Source organism: Sodiomyces alcalophilus, assembly GCF_042370955.1.
Source record: "Sodiomyces alcalophilus JCM 7366 unplaced genomic scaffold ACRALscaffold_1, whole genome shotgun sequence".
Classification (NCBI taxonomy): domain Eukaryota; kingdom Fungi; phylum Ascomycota; class Sordariomycetes; order Glomerellales; family Plectosphaerellaceae; genus Sodiomyces; species Sodiomyces alcalophilus.
In genome coordinates, this window is record NW_027263532.1 from 455,831 (window position 1) to 470,321 (window position 14,491).

Sequence of the window (14,491 nt, forward strand, 5' to 3'; positions counted from 1 at the left end):
CTGGGATCGTCCAATACCGAGGGACCTTTGGCCAATGAAATGGACCATCACCTCACCAACGCCCCCACTGAAAATCATATCGCCCGTGGGGGGAACGCGTCTTACAGGAGATGACTTGCTTGACTCTCGAGAGAAGTACCAAGTATCTTGTCAGACTGACTGGTAGAGGTTACAAAGAGCCAATGAGACAGTAATTCCTTTGTGTTGATCGGTCGTCGGAGAGCTCAAGACCGAGTACATAATCATCATCGTCGGAGCTGCATCTGCATCTAGGTACATACAACGTACACACAGATAAGTGTAGGGGTGCAGACGCAAATCTTTCCCCAACCGTTCCCTCCCAAATGAGGTCGACCAGGGTCCCGGACAGAAACGCCCAAGCCCACCCGCAAAGCCCCCTTTGATGTCGCGCGTACCGTCATCCCAACGGTTCCTCATCCAAGTAATGCATATCCTACAATCAATCCCATTGCTGTCCAAGTTGACGTGAGACACCGCGTTGCGCTTAATCTTACAAGCCGAGTACACCAGAGAGGCACCATGTGCAACCCATCCGCCGCACCAATTCCCCTTCACCTACTATACATACAACGTACATCAGGCGGTCTGGCATGCATCTGAATGTGGAACTCGGTGTCTCGTGCCTCGTCCACTGGACTGGCTCTGCCACCAAGCACCATCATGTGAGACGTACCCTATGAGCATCTCAGCAATGTCAGAGCACAATGCCATGACATGACCGTAAGACTCGCCCAACCCGTACAACGTAGACATCCCAACGTCCAGACACCTTCCCTCACAGGATCTTCCCACCCAGCTTCCTCTGCAGCGATGCCCCCGCATCCGCCTCCTCCAGCGCCCGTCTCCGCTCGATCGCCGCCCGCCGCCGCTCATGATACGACACCTCCCGCACGATGCCCTGCTTCCGCCACTTCCGGGGCGGCTTGACCCCCAGCTCGGCGTATCGCGACCAGACCGACATGCCGCGACGGAACCACCTCTCGCGCCTCTCCTCCTCCTCCTCCGCCGTCGGCGTCCACTTGCTCCGAAGGATCCGCCGGATCGCCTCGGGCGACACCTCAAACTTGTCCGCCAGCTCCGCCGTCCCGTATTCGTCCGGGAACTGCTGGTGAAGCGCCCGGATCCCGGAGATGGCGTCGGGCGAGAGCCGCTTCAGCGGTCGCCATCCTTCGGGGAACTTTTCCTTGAGGGAGTCCTTTTGGATACGCCACGGTTCGTGTTGTTCCGGTTGCCGATCGGCCTTGCTGTCGCCAGACTTGGACCGCGGCTTCGTGTCTGCTTTCTTCTCTTTGGCTGTGTGTTTTTTCTTCTTTTGTTTCTTTTCCTTTTGCGTCTTGGCTTTCCCTGGCCCTGTTGATGTTGGATCCCATTCTTGGTCGAGCGTAGTTTGCGTTTTCGTATCGCTCACGGCCGGCGGCGTCTCCGTGTTTGTTGTTTCGAGCTGCGGGTTCCTCGGTGACTGGGTCGTGCTCACTTCCGCCTCGGTAGAATTATGTGTCGTGTCGGGCGCATGATCGCTGCTACTCGCCCCCTTTTCTAATGTCCTGATGACGGACGTCGAGAATGCGTTCCGACCATGTGAGAATGCTACGCGTGGCGAAGACGCTGAAATGAATCGGGCGGAGGATGCAGGGAGGTCGAAGTTGTGAAGTTGGGCGAGGCTCCGAATGAAGAGCCTTAAGGAGGCCGTTCTACAGCAAACCATGGCCTTGATGATATTGGGCAGCGAAATGGGATGTACTTGGCTTCGCGATGGGTGAGGGTAGAGAAAGGAAAACAAAAAAGAAAAAAGAAGATTCGCAAAAGCTCAGCGACACCCCTGTCCAGCCTTCTACCAGAAAATCGGAGCACGGGGCGAAACTCGCCGACACAGTTGTAAGTGTTTACTGAGCACGGAGTACGCACTGTACAGGCATATGGTCGCCACCCATCCAACGACTGCACTTCGTAAGACGCATGTATTCGTACACCGAGTAAGGCCTGAGGGCACATACCAGGACATTTTTTGTTTGCTTTATTAACTTGAGTCAATTGCTAATGACTGGCTTTTATTTAATAGTTCCGATGGTGGTGCCTCTTATGGTTCAAATGGGAGGCTGGCCCAGCGTCCAAGTCAGCATGAAGATCTTCCAATACAAAGCTGCCAGTCCATCACTAAATAACCACCTAATTTCTTTGCTACCCGGATTCCATGAACGCCATGCGATGATTTGAATCTGGGCCCCATGCCTTGTTGTTTTCTGACAAGGCTAGTCCAATTAGATACAGAAAACCCAAACGCCGACGCATTGAGTTGTTGTCTCCCTTCCATCCCGTCATCATTCCTCCCCTTCACCACCCCCCTCATGCATCGTGCATAAGCTCCACAGGCGGCCGTGCCGTGTGTGCCATGATGGGCCTGGGCTGGTCGATGGGACTCGGTTCGTCCGACATGTCCTCCAGACAAATAGCCGGTAGGTCCGGGCTGGTGCCGTGGAATTCGGGCCGGTACAGGAGCGTCGAGCTCCTGCTTCGGTTCGCGCCGTCCGCGGGGCTGATGGGGCTGTCGGCACCGGTGTGGGAGTGGTGGTGCAGTTTGGCCAGAGCCTCGGCGAGGTCCTCCGCGTGCACCATTGTGTTGGGGGCGTCCTCCAGGCGCACTTCCCAGCCGTGGGGCGGAGACGGCGGCGGCGAGATGAAGAAGAGCTTGCCGGCGTCCGGGAGGGCGAGGTGACGATCCTGCGCATTCATGTCCACGGTGGTCGGGGCGCCGAAGTAGACGCGGAGGGTGTTTCCGAGGATGGATTCGCCGTCCCAGATCTGTCGGACGGCGATGGCGGAGGCCTCGTCGTAGAATGAAACGACGATGCGGCGGAAGGACTTTAGAGGTGACCAGGCGTGGATTGGAGCCGTTTGGGTGATGAGGTCACGGATCGTCTGGAGGTTGTCGGGGTGGAAAATATCGCGATCTTGGAGGTTGGTGAACAGCAAGGTATTCGAGGGGGGTGTAGGTTGTACTAGTGGTGGGATGTCGGAGAGGTCGAGGGAGAGGTTCTGTTTGTTCGAGGAGCGGCGAGAGGAGATGGGCCGAGAGTCGGCGGGACTGGTTGGCGTACTCTCCATGTTGGCTGTGTGTTTTGTGTCGGTAGAATTTCTGGAAAGAAAAGCTCGTAGGGACGAAAATGGATTCGAAATCTCGGTGAATTGTTCGAAGTTCGCTGGCGTGGGTAGATGAATCGCCACCGACGGTCCAAGAAGGAGACCGCAGCAAAAGGCCGTTGCAGAAGGAACGAAAGCCGGGCCTGGGATAGAGAGTCTTCGTTTACAGGTAAAATCCTCGTCTGTCAATTGGGCCTTGTTGCTTCGAGACAGGTGTGTTAAAGTGGAAGTGATGTGAAGAGGGGAAGGTGGCCAGATAGAGACGGATGGGCATAATATGTATGCGAGGCGAGGCTCTGAATGCGACGGCCGCGCCGGCGGCGGCGAGTGCGAGAGGGGCAGTGTTCAGTCCAAGCCTGAAGTCAGTCGGGTGGATTCTGTGCGCACGTCCCATTGGCGGGGAGGCTTAGCAATACGGAATGTACATAGTGTACGGAATACAGTACTGAGTACAGGATAAACTGAGCGGCGGTAGCGGAGATTCAGGTAATCGGTACAAGTCACGTACCGCTTCGTGACACTGAATTTAGCCAAGCCGCCGCCAGGTACGTTGTACACTACAATACCTATGCGATGACTCGGTGAGGCTCAGGCACGTTCGTACCAGCAGAGTGGCTGTGTCGAGCTTTGAATCATGAAACTACCGGGAATTGTAATTGTTATTTTTTTCTTCATTTCTTTCGAGTCATCAAAGGACGATGGGAGGCAGCTTAAGACGCTTGAAACAATTGCATCCACACGACACCGCCACGTCATTCCATTGACTGCTTGCCTCCTGGTTCTCTCATTGTTCATTGGGTCGGCCTTGTCAAACCCGGTCCCGTTGCACAGACCGGGGGAAGGGTCCGAACAGACCTAGTGGCGTTCAAGAGAACCTGGGTGGCTTTGTCTTCAGCTGTACAAGTGCGGAAGTAAAGCTCAGAACTTATGTTCGGCATGGCGAGCGCATAGTTCTACACATGTGCCAGGTTATCCCAGAGGCATCCCGACGATAGGCGTCGGGGCTTTTAGAATACGCCCCTTTCAAAGAACCCATGCTCAGCCGATCCTCAGCAAGCGACTGGCATGTCACACGAGGATACCGGCGAGGCTGTGATCGGGTTCGCCTTGGTGCAATGCCAGTTGTGATACGGTTTAGTTGAGAGATGAAGCACCGCCTCCCTCGAAGCCTTTCTTCGGTGCTGCCTCAGGCTGTGTCCTTCAGACTATTGCTTTCGCAGCCCCGTCTTATACGTCCATCTGTTCGTAGTTGAGAGTGCCAGGCCAGTCGCCTCGACATGTAATTACCATATTCACAATAATTTGGCTTCAAGTAAATGTTCCTTCAGATTCCCATTCCATTATCTTCCTGTAAAGAGGCAGAGCCGTGGGTGGCGTGCGGCTCTGAAGTGTGACCGAGAGGTGTAGACACGTATAATCGAATCTATGTTGCGTAGGTGAGACGTAATTGTACATGGCTGGTGATACAATAAAGAATAGTACATGGAGATGACCAGGGAATGACCAGGGGATGATACACGGGCTGTCCCGGCCACTCGTCACAAGACGGGCCACGTTACAGCTCACCGAATCTCAACACCCAGCCTGTCGACCAGCCTCCGGGTGACCTCGCTATGGAGGTCATTCGTCTCCTCGTTGGTCAACGTCCGCTCCAGGCTCCGATAGTTGATCCGGTAGCACACGCTGCGCCGGCCCGTCTTGGGGTGCGTGAATTCATCGACGAGACGCACATCCTCGGCCCGGTCGCCGGCGACGTCGCGCACAATCTCCATCACGTCGTTCTCGTGGAAGTCCTGCGCGCTGGCCCTGGGGTTGCCGCGGGCGGCCGACACGGGGCGCAGCCAAAACGACACGTCCTTGGGACAGGCCGGGTACTTGGAGAACGACACGAAGCGGCGCAGCGACGAGAGGTCATCGGAGACGCCGGTGAACTGGCTCGAGAAGCGCTCGTCCTGGGACCAGAAGAGGCGGATGTCGGGGATCTGGAAGAGGAGCATGGCGATGCGGTCCAGCCCGATGCCGAACGCCCAACCCAGCTGGTTCGGCACCCCGGCGTTGACGAAGAGCTCCTGCTTGACGACACCGCAGCCCAGCACCTCGAGCCAGTCGCCCGCGTAGTACACCTCGAGCTCCCACGAGGGGCTGGTGAAGGGGAAGTAGGCCTCGACCCACCGGACCCGCAGCGGCTCGTCCTTGTAGTTGGGATCGGCCTTCGCGGCGGCGGCCTTGGCCCTGGTGAAGATTTCCACCACCATGAGTTCCAGCGACCGCTTGAGATGGGCGCCGATGGCTTCCGCCTCGGCGGGGGTGTGCGCGTCCGCCTGCAGCGGGTTCCGTTCGGCGTGGTACGGCGGGTTCGGGTCTTCCACTGCAATGTCGTGCTTGGGCAGCTTGTTCACGTCGGCCCATATCGCGTCGGCAACGGCGCCGTCGGCGTATTTCGACCGATCCCACATGCGCGCGCCTTCCATCTGGTGGAACACGGGGTAGTGGCTCCGGTCGATGGCGTCCCGCCGGTACACATCGGCGCTGACCAGGTAGCCCTCGCTGAGATTGGCCTTGAAGGTCTGTGCCTGGTGTGCGCTGGTGTGTGTCCTGAGCAGGGTATCCTTATTGATGTAGTAGGTATCTGAGCGGGCTCGACCGGGGTGGTCCAGAGGAAAGCCTAGAGAATCGAAGTTTTGGTGCGTGGAGACGACGGGATCGAAATTGTTGTGGTAACGGTAGGTCGGCTGGGGGAATTGGGACTCGATGATCTTTCGGGTGATGTGAATTGGGTGATCTTTTTGCAAGTGCAGCTTGCGCGACGTGGCGGCGAGGACATTGGGAGGAACGTTGAACCAGGCATCGTCGGTTGAGTATTCTTTGCCGTTGACGGTAACGGTCTTTTTTGACTGGAGGTCTCTGGAGATGGCCGATGACCCTGCAAGATGGGAGTTAGATATATCATCTCTGTCTCCCAACCAAGATCAATTCCTGCCCACCAGTTGAATAGCTTCGCCAGAAATGGGTTTGAGGCCGCTGCAATGGTGTAGACCGAGGCAATACGTGTGCCCTGGGTACTGCCGCACCAGCACGAGAAACTCGAGTCAAGGTGCGCAGTTGCCGGCTTGTTATCCTGGAACTCTGCATTGTCGTGTGTATAAGGGACTGCACACTGCCGATGGGACAGTGTTAATGCATCAAGACACAGGGAATGTAGTGACCTAGCAACCCAGGAGAAGGTCGTTGTCCACGATAACAGGGACGCTCTCTGTCGCAGTCGCAAAAAGAGCTTCTACCGATGGAGTGACACAGACCACCTAGCGTTGATACGGATAAAAACAGGGTCCGTCAATTGGCACGTACCTCAGCCGATTATGACTAACGGATGGAGGCACAACGTATTTGGTATCAGTACCCAGACCCCTGGAATGAGAAATATGACGTCGGGGTGGATCCAACTATAAATCGGAGAAGGCCAGTAAGAAAAAAAAAAAAAAAAGAAAAGAAAAAGAAAAGAAATACATAATACCTAGAAAACGCCAAAGGGGTCCTGTCCACCTTATCAGTCCGTTCTCGGCACATCACGTTGATAACGACACCGAGCGCGTATGCTCTCACCGGTTTTCACTCACACCTCACCTTCCTGCTTCCAAATCGAATCTCAATCGGATTGACCCGGCATGGATAACCTTAGCGCGAGCCAACCCCACTGTCGCCCCTTGGAATTCGACGGTGTACAATAATCGCTGCTGTGCGTGGAGCCCGCCAAGATAGCTTCTATCCCCCAGAAATCAGTTGGGAATCGGCGTCGCAGGCTAAGATGGCTGGCCAGGGAAGCAACAAGGCCACTGCCGTGCCGGCCAAGAGCCATGTCATTCACTACCCCTTCTGGTTCGGTGGCACCGCCAGCAGTATGGCTGCCTGTGTCACCCATCCCCTCGACCTCTGTACGTTCTCTCCATGTTGGGCCCAGCGGTAGCAGGCTAGCTGCCCAGGTCATATTCCCCCTTCTCTACGGTGATCAATGCCATTCTAACTATGTCTTGTAGTGAAGGTAAGCATCTGGTGGCCTCATTGTTGACTGGCTAGTAAGAACCTCGGTGCGCTCCTCTCAAGGGAGAGTGCCAGAAGGATGGACCCTGCGACGAATAACCTAGCTCAGCGTCACACTCCCAACTAACCAAACTGCCCTTATAGGTCCGTCTCCAGGTCCGCCGCCCTGATGCGCCGAAGAATATGACCGGGACCTTCCTTCACATCCTCCGAAACGATGGCCCATTTGGTCTCTACGCCGGCCTATCCGCCTCCCTCCTCCGGCAACTGACCTACTCCACCGTCCGATTCGGCGTCTACGAAGAGCTCAAGACGCGCGCGAGCAAGCGCCTCGAGGAGAAGGGAAAAAACAAGCAGCCGTCCTTCCCCGTCCTGGTGGCCATCGCCTCCTTTTCGGGCTTCATCGGCGGCCTAGCCGGCAACCCGGCCGACGTCCTCAACGTGCGCATGCAGCAGGACGCGGCGCTTCCGCCGCAGGAGCGTCGCGGCTACCGCCACGCCTTTGACGGGCTCGTCCGCATGGCCCGCGAGGAGGGCATCCGGAGCTGGTTCCGCGGCGCCCTGCCCAACAGCACGCGCGCCGTCGCCATGACCGCCTCCCAGCTCGCCTCGTACGATACCATCAAGGGCCTGCTTCTCCGCCACACCCCGCTGCGCGACAACCTGACCACCCACTTTACTGCTTCCTTCCTCGCCGGCGCCATGGCCGCCACCGTCACCAGCCCCATCGACGTCGTCAAGACGCGCATCATGACCGTTTCTACCTCGGATGGTCTCCTGACCACCCTGCGCACCATCTACGCCAAGGAGGGTTTGCGGTGGATGTTTAGGGGCTGGGTGCCCAGCTTCTTGCGACTCGGACCGTAAGTGCCAAAAAAGAATTATCCCTATCGTTCGGAATCCTCCCGAAACCTCCAAGTAACGGGCTGACTCGGATCGTTCCAGGCAAACTGTCTGTACATTTATCTTCCTAGAAATGCACCGCAAGGCATATAGAAAGGTTCGCGGCATAGAAGACCCTGTTAAACAGGCGCAGTAAAAAAGAGCATCAAACGGCTCGGGGCCTGCTACTACTAATACACACGTAACATGCATGCGGCATTAGACGAGCCGAAATCGATACTAGGCGTTAGTTGGTATTTCTTTCTGTTTAGCCTGGCTTACTAGTTCTTCTACACCTTCCAGACAGCTTTTGGCACAAGTCGAGCGCGAGGGGTGCTGAGTTTGCTGGGCCATGTCAACATATTGTGCATTCTCAACAAAATCATCATGTTCTATCTTAGGGGCGTGCACAGAAAATACTAAACTGATTCTCCTGTTGGCCTCATCTCTTCTCAAATGCGTAACGTCAAGTCAACTTTGCCTTCCGGTCTACTATACAGAGAGATTCTTCACCCACTGCTCCCCTGTTTTACTACCAAAGAACGCCGCTATACAACCGTGAAACGTCAATACCTGAAACGCCGTTGCACCTCGTCAGCTCCATCCATTTTGACCAGGGACCCCGTACGGTGTGGTGCTGGAATGGTATGGGGTAGTCGTCGTGTTGCCGCCCCAGGAACTCATGTTGCCGCCGCCGCCGTCGTTGTAAGGGGTGGTGTAGCCCTGGTCGTTCCAACCGGGTTCGTCGAGGCCGCCCATGTTGGGGCTCCGCGGCTCGTAGTCTCCGTTCATTCCTTCCTCGGCCTCTCCCGTGAGCGAGTGCAGTAAGAGGGCAATCTTTTCTTGCATAACCTTGATGCCCTCTTGAATGATCTGATCGGGTTCGAGGTTGCCGGTGCTCTCCACGTCGAGGTAAAACTTGTTGGGTTTCGCGTGGTAGTCGAACGGTTCCCCTTCCTGAGGAGGGTCCTCCTGGTCGGCATTCTTGCTCTTCGGCCTAAGGTGAGGGGTGAGCAACTGTCTTTTCTTTTCTTTTCGTTTCCTTCCTGCACAACTGGATGGGACGAGGTGGAAGTCTTACCATTCCGCTACAGGATCCGTCTCGTACCAGAGGTCCAGATGGCGCAGCTTGTTGTGCGGATCATACTCGAACCCCACGGCCGCTGTCGGCATCCATTTGGCGTGTTCCTTGGCCACCCCCTTCTTGGCAATGCATGAAAGCTTGAGCTCCTGGCCGCGGCGCAGCTTGCAGATGAGGGTGCCCAGTTTGTCCGGGTCGGTGATGATGGGGTTCCCGATGGTGGCGTTCTGGCGGTAGCTGTCGACGACGAGATCGCTGGCGTAGACCTTCATGACCTCGTCGGACGTGCACTTGGCGGCTAATGTGATCTTGACGCTGCAGTTGTCGCAGTACTGCTCGCAGTCGCAGTCTCGTGAGTAGAGCAAGCTGCTGGCGTCCTTCGAATCGAGGGGGATGAGGCCCAGGCGGTGGGCGATGAACTCGTCGGCGAGGACTGATGTGTTTGTCTCAATCTCGACGATGTCGATGGCGATGGTGGGGACCTCGGTTTGGATGACGCGCCGTATCGCGTTGGCGAAGGATAGGTCGCAGTTGGTGAGGCTGAATACGACACGGTCTCTTTCGGTCTAACCAGGCGTTCACCATCAGTATGCCGCTGTGCGTCTTGATAATGATGAATAAGGAAGACACAGTCACGGGAAGGCGCATACGTTGGAGATTTTGACGGATGGACCGGCGGAATCGCCGTCCAGCATCATCGCGTCGTAGTCCATGATAATTCGCTCCGTGGGACTCTTTCCAGGCTTCCTGGTCAGGATGTCTGGGTAGTTGGCGGTTCGAATGTTGAGTTGCGGAGGGCCGTGGGATCAGGCGGGGGGTATGCAGTGGATAGAATCGAAGTGATGAGCAGGCGTCTTCGTCTGTCGAGGATTTTCTTTGTGCACGTATAGAAGAGGCGCAAGGCTGAAGCTAAATGGACAGGAGCACGACTGGCGGCGCATCGCCATGTTTCCATCAACGGTACGTACTATTAGTGACCTAACGTATATGGCTTATCGATAAGGTCGCAGATTTTCGCTTTTCCTCCGTGATATCAATTTCCCGGTCCGGAGTAATAGAGCACGGGCCGGCACCGGCAATACGTAATTACAATACATAGCTAAAAGTACATATGGGTACAACCGTCCGCCCCAGAAAACGGTCCCCGTTAAAATTTCAACTCGAGTCTGCAGATTTACCCTGACCTGCATTTCCCATCTCAACAACCTCAAAGTCCACGCGACACTCCGAAACCTGCATCTCTTTACCAATTCTTCCCTTTTTTCCCCCTCTACCCTTACAACACACACACCTCCCCCTTTTCATCACAATGCTACGACGAGCTCTTGTTAGCGGCACTCGCGCTGCCCACTCAGCTGCCAAAGCCCCTGCGTCTCAAGCACTTCTCCGTTCCCAGTTCCAGACCAGCCCTATTTTCAGGATAAGGGCTAGCCGAGCCACCCCGACAGTGGCGACAAGATGGTATAGTGCAGAGGCCGAGTCGAAGGACGCCAAAGAAGGCGAGGCGGCAGGAAAGGAGGAGAACGGCACCTCCGAGCTAGAGACCCTCAAGAAGCAGCTGGAGGCCAAGGAGAAGGAGGTTTCTGACTGGAAGGTTCGTCTTACTCTCAATCTCATTGTGCTCGCTCGCTTCGTCCAAAGAAGACGAGTAAAAACAATGACATGACTGCTAACACCTCATAGGACAAGTGCCTCCGCACCATCGCCGACTTCCGCAACCTCCAGGACAGGACATCGCGCGAGATGAAGGCGGCTCGGGACTTTGCCATCCAGGCCTTCGCCAAGGACCTCGTCGACTCGGTCGACAACCTAGACCGCGCCCTGGGCATGGTGCCGGAGGAAAAGACCAAGGCGGCCGAGGATGCGCACGAGGCGTCCAAGGAGCTGGCCCAGCTGTACGAGGGCCTCAAGATGACCGAGGGCATCCTCCTCAACACGCTCAAGAAGCACGGCCTCGAGCGCGTCGACCCCACCGGCCACAAGTTCGACCCCAACGAGCACGAGGCCACCTTTATGACCCCGCAGCCCGACCAGGAAGATGGCCAGGTCTTCTTCGTCCAGCAGAAGGGCTTCAAGCTCAACGGGCGCGTGCTGCGGGCCGCCAAGGTCGGCGTCGTCAAGAACCAATAATTCAGTCTTAGCAATTCCTCCATGCCGACTCGATTGACTTGCCAGAGGCATGGTCATGTCACATCCCGGTGCCCAATTTCTCGACTATTGAGCGCCCAAACTACCCAACTATCGAGCTCGCACATTACGAGCCGACTTTTGGCTGCCTCTCTCACAATGTACATCTTTCCGAGGAACGCGGCCGTGTACGATTATATCCAATGTTCAACTAGTCTTCTTTTCTTTCTCAAGCGGGTGGCGTACTGCCAAACGGCGGTACTGCAGCCCCCATATGTACAATGCTCCTCTCATGACGGTTGGCGGGTGCGAGATAATATCTGTACTACAGTTTGTACGACGGCATGTGGTATAAAACCGGGGATAGGATAATACGGGATCAACGAGAAAGAAAAGTCTATAGCTTCCTACAATATCATATCCAGAGGCGATGGCATTCATACCGCCTAGACACTGCCTAGCCATACAGTTGCCTATTCACGAGGACAAGCGACGGCGTTAATATCCAACATTGTTGCGACATGATTCTACAAATTTGGCGTTGATCTTTCCTCCGCCCTTCTTCGTCCGCTTCACCGATTCCCGTCCAGACACCGCACCATCTCCAGACCCAGACCAAAGCGAGTCAAATCCAAACATTGACACGCAGTAGGTCCAGCAGCAACCAGTCCAGACGCAGTACGTGAACCCAGCACCCGACCCTCCAATCACTCCGATGTAAGTTTCCCCATTTCTCGCCCTCCCTCACTCCCTCGCAACCTACATATCCCGCAAGCCCATCAATCGCTCAAGAAACTCGCGTCCAGCCTCGGCACGCACCGCCTCCGCATCAGGGAGGCCAGACCGCGCAATTTCAGTCCTCACATCCGCCGCGAGGACCTGCTCCTCGCATTCCAGCTGCGCCGCCTCGTCGAGGCTAAGGCAGAGCTGCTCCCTGCGACGCTGGGCCTCGCCCCTAATCTCGCGGAGGTGCGCGCTGACCTGGCGCAAGATGCGGCGGTTCCGTAGCTCGATGCGCCGGGCCTCTCGCGCCTGCAGGACGTGGTCGACGCAGAGACGCATGTCGCGCAGCTCGGCTCGCAGAGACGCGATGCGCTGCCGGGCCTCCTGGTTTCGCTGTGCCTGCTGCGCTGCGGCGTCGCGCATCTGGGCTGCCCATTGCCAGTGGACTTGGATCACTGCCACTGCGTGTTCGGGCGCCGTGCCTTGGTCGCCCAGGGGCCGCGCTTGCGGGGAGAACAGGGCGGCTTGCACTTCTGCTGCGGTGTACGGTCGGTCGTCTGAGTTGGGCGCCGTGTTGCTGGGAGGGGGGACCGGGGCTGGGTGGTCGGGCCTGGTGATTTCCGGGGCGGCACTGTTGGTAAACTGGAACTCGCGCAGTCGTTGGGCGCCCAGTGGGTCCATACGGTCGTACATGCCGTCTTGCCAGTTGCGCATGGCGAACGCGTTAAACTGGCCTTGGATTCTGTCAGCTGATGGTCATTGGACGTGAGGTACGTGGGGAGATGTGTAAGGGGGAGTGGAGGGTGTAGGACTTACCGGGAGGCGTGTAGACGATGCTTGGGTTCTCAGTCACGGAGTAGATGGGAGAGATGCAGTCACCGTCCTCCACATCTCGCTGAAGGGTAGACTTGCGGCAGAGGCGGTCACGGCGATATTTTGGCACGTCGCCCGGCGGGGGAGTCTCGGGTCGAAGTCGTCGCGTTCCGGGAGGCATCTCGACTTTGTGGTCTTTGGCAGGGCTATCTTCCCAGCGCTTGCAGCCCTCGGCCAGGACGCGGAACGTACAAGGTGATATACGACCCGAGGGGGGCGATCCTTCGTCGTCCGAGATGTCGTACTCCTCTTCTGCTCTACTCGTCAGCTGCTCAACGTCCTCTCGTCGCATAAGTCGGGGACTCTGGCCGAGGATCAAGACCCACCAAAAGTCTTTGCTCTCTCCCAGCTATCGGCAGCAATACCATTGATCGATGACACGAGGTGATGTGGATATTCAAAACTCTCGGGTGGGTTTAAATGCTGGTATTTGGGTCGAGGAATCTCGACTCGCTCCTGGCGGTTGTCCTCATGGACCAAGGATCTCTCCCAAAGGGCCACTTCAACCTCGGTGGTGAAACTACGTTCGGTCGTGGGTCAGTTAAGTTCGGGGATCCATCACTACTCTTTAGGGGACGCACCTTCTTAACTGTCCAAATTTGAAGCCGTCGGCCTTGTCCTTTGCGCCCTGTTGCTGGTGGTCGTGGTCATGATCGTGACGCTCCATACCCTTCACCGCCATCCAGGTCTGGAGCGGGTTGCCCGTCTCCATGCCGGAACCACGCATGGCAGCGTACGCAGTGAAGGCAGAGGCGCCAAAGGTCCAATTCTGGGCATGAAATTGACCAGCTGTGCACCCAGGAACCGTCGGGTTCGTCTCGGCCTCGGCGACGTAGTCGACGAGAGCGCTTCCATAGTCGGCCCAGTCACGGGTATTCAGCGAGTAGACGGCACCCCGGGCGGCTTGAGGCTGACAAGCGCGATGCCTGGCTACTCTTCCTTGGTAGTTCGCCGAAAAATAGGCTGGGGTATAATTCACCACCGCTTCGAATGGTTCAAAGTCAACTGAGCCATGATCTGGATGAAGCTCACCTGCCGCGCCGAAGGGGTTTGAAAAGCTGCCGCTTCCATTGATCGGATACCAACCGTCCGGTTCCTCGTTGTCATCTAGCCACTGCTCCGTGGTGAACTTGTAGATCTCTTCTAAAGAAGGTCGACGGGCGGGTTGGCCGGTGTCAACAGCGTCCAAGGGGTCTGACAGGCTGTCGCTGTCGCTGCCATTGATAGGATACCAACCATCCGGTTCTTCGTTGTCATCCAGCCACTGCTCAGTGGTGAATTTATATATCTCTTCTAGAGACGGTCGACGGGCAGGTTTGCCGGTATGAACAGCACCTTCTTCCCGCTGAGGAGTCTTGGGAGCAATATCTTGGTCTTGTTCGTCGTCAGCCAGATGGCTCTCCATGCCAGTCTCCCAGTCCTCCGAGCTGGGAATGCTCCGGATCATGTCCTCAAGAGGAACAAGGCCCATGGAATCATACGAGTCGCCGTCGGAAGTTTCATGAGCATGGCGTCCATCAAAGAACTCGGGCGCGTCAGTTTGGCCGTCGTCATAATCCGCTATGGCCAGGCCAATGGTATCCTCCCGAGTCTCCGAGTCCCGAGCAG

General features: G+C 56.5%; 7 protein-coding genes across 7 annotated transcripts; 2 read left to right on the forward strand and 5 right to left on the reverse strand.

The window, feature by feature from the left end:
* Nucleotides 1–452: 452 nt before the first annotated feature.
* ACRALDRAFT_1079454 (uncharacterized protein) lies at nt 453–2,023 on the reverse strand (the record flags this gene model as incomplete). The annotated part of the gene is made up of 2 exons (XM_071018906.1): nt 453–1,565; nt 2,016–2,023. The coding sequence occupies 2 exons, from the start codon at nt 2,021–2,023 to the stop codon at nt 797–799; spliced, it is 777 nt and encodes a 258-aa protein (XP_070878435.1). The 3' UTR covers nt 453–796.
* Nucleotides 2,024–2,032: 9 nt separating this feature from the next.
* On the reverse strand, nt 2,033–3,393 carry ACRALDRAFT_1060527 (uncharacterized protein). The gene has a single exon (XM_071016246.1). The coding sequence runs from the start codon at nt 3,121–3,123 to the stop codon at nt 2,365–2,367; it is 759 nt and encodes a 252-aa protein (XP_070878436.1). The 5' UTR covers nt 3,124–3,393; the 3' UTR covers nt 2,033–2,364.
* Nucleotides 3,394–4,406: 1,013 nt separating this feature from the next.
* Nucleotides 4,407–6,408, reverse strand: ACRALDRAFT_1047220 (uncharacterized protein). The gene is made up of 2 exons (XM_071015488.1): nt 6,144–6,408; nt 4,407–6,082 (listed from the first exon to the last, which is right to left on the reverse strand). The coding sequence occupies exons 1-2, from the start codon at nt 6,289–6,291 to the stop codon at nt 4,722–4,724; spliced, it is 1,509 nt and encodes a 502-aa protein (XP_070878437.1). The 5' UTR covers nt 6,292–6,408; the 3' UTR covers nt 4,407–4,721.
* A 556-nt stretch (nt 6,409–6,964) lies between these two features.
* On the forward strand, nt 6,965–8,236 carry ACRALDRAFT_2038288 (uncharacterized protein; the record flags this gene model as incomplete). The annotated part of the gene is made up of 4 exons (XM_071020862.1): nt 6,965–7,091; nt 7,194–7,198; nt 7,342–8,060; nt 8,143–8,236. The coding sequence occupies 4 exons, from the start codon at nt 6,965–6,967 to the stop codon at nt 8,234–8,236; spliced, it is 945 nt and encodes a 314-aa protein (XP_070878438.1).
* Nucleotides 8,237–8,673: 437 nt separating this feature from the next.
* On the reverse strand, nt 8,674–9,873 carry ACRALDRAFT_2094539 (uncharacterized protein; the record flags this gene model as incomplete). The annotated part of the gene is made up of 3 exons (XM_071022673.1): nt 8,674–9,076; nt 9,161–9,726; nt 9,811–9,873. 3 exons carry the CDS (start codon nt 9,871–9,873, stop codon nt 8,674–8,676), a joined length of 1,032 nt encoding a protein of 343 aa, XP_070878439.1.
* A 435-nt stretch (nt 9,874–10,308) lies between these two features.
* On the forward strand, nt 10,309–11,818 carry ACRALDRAFT_1039424 (uncharacterized protein). Its single transcript, XM_071015137.1, has 2 exons — nt 10,309–10,754; nt 10,844–11,818. Exons 1-2 carry the CDS (start codon nt 10,470–10,472, stop codon nt 11,288–11,290), a joined length of 732 nt encoding a protein of 243 aa, XP_070878440.1. The 5' UTR covers nt 10,309–10,469; the 3' UTR covers nt 11,291–11,818.
* A 228-nt stretch (nt 11,819–12,046) lies between these two features.
* On the reverse strand, nt 12,047–14,354 carry ACRALDRAFT_1067752 (uncharacterized protein; the record flags this gene model as incomplete). Its single annotated transcript, XM_071017481.1, has 5 exons — nt 12,047–12,744; nt 12,827–13,232; nt 13,391–13,403; nt 13,465–13,846; nt 13,916–14,354. 5 exons carry the CDS (start codon nt 14,352–14,354, stop codon nt 12,047–12,049), a joined length of 1,938 nt encoding a protein of 645 aa, XP_070878441.1.
* Between the last annotated feature and the right edge of the window lie 137 nt (nt 14,355–14,491).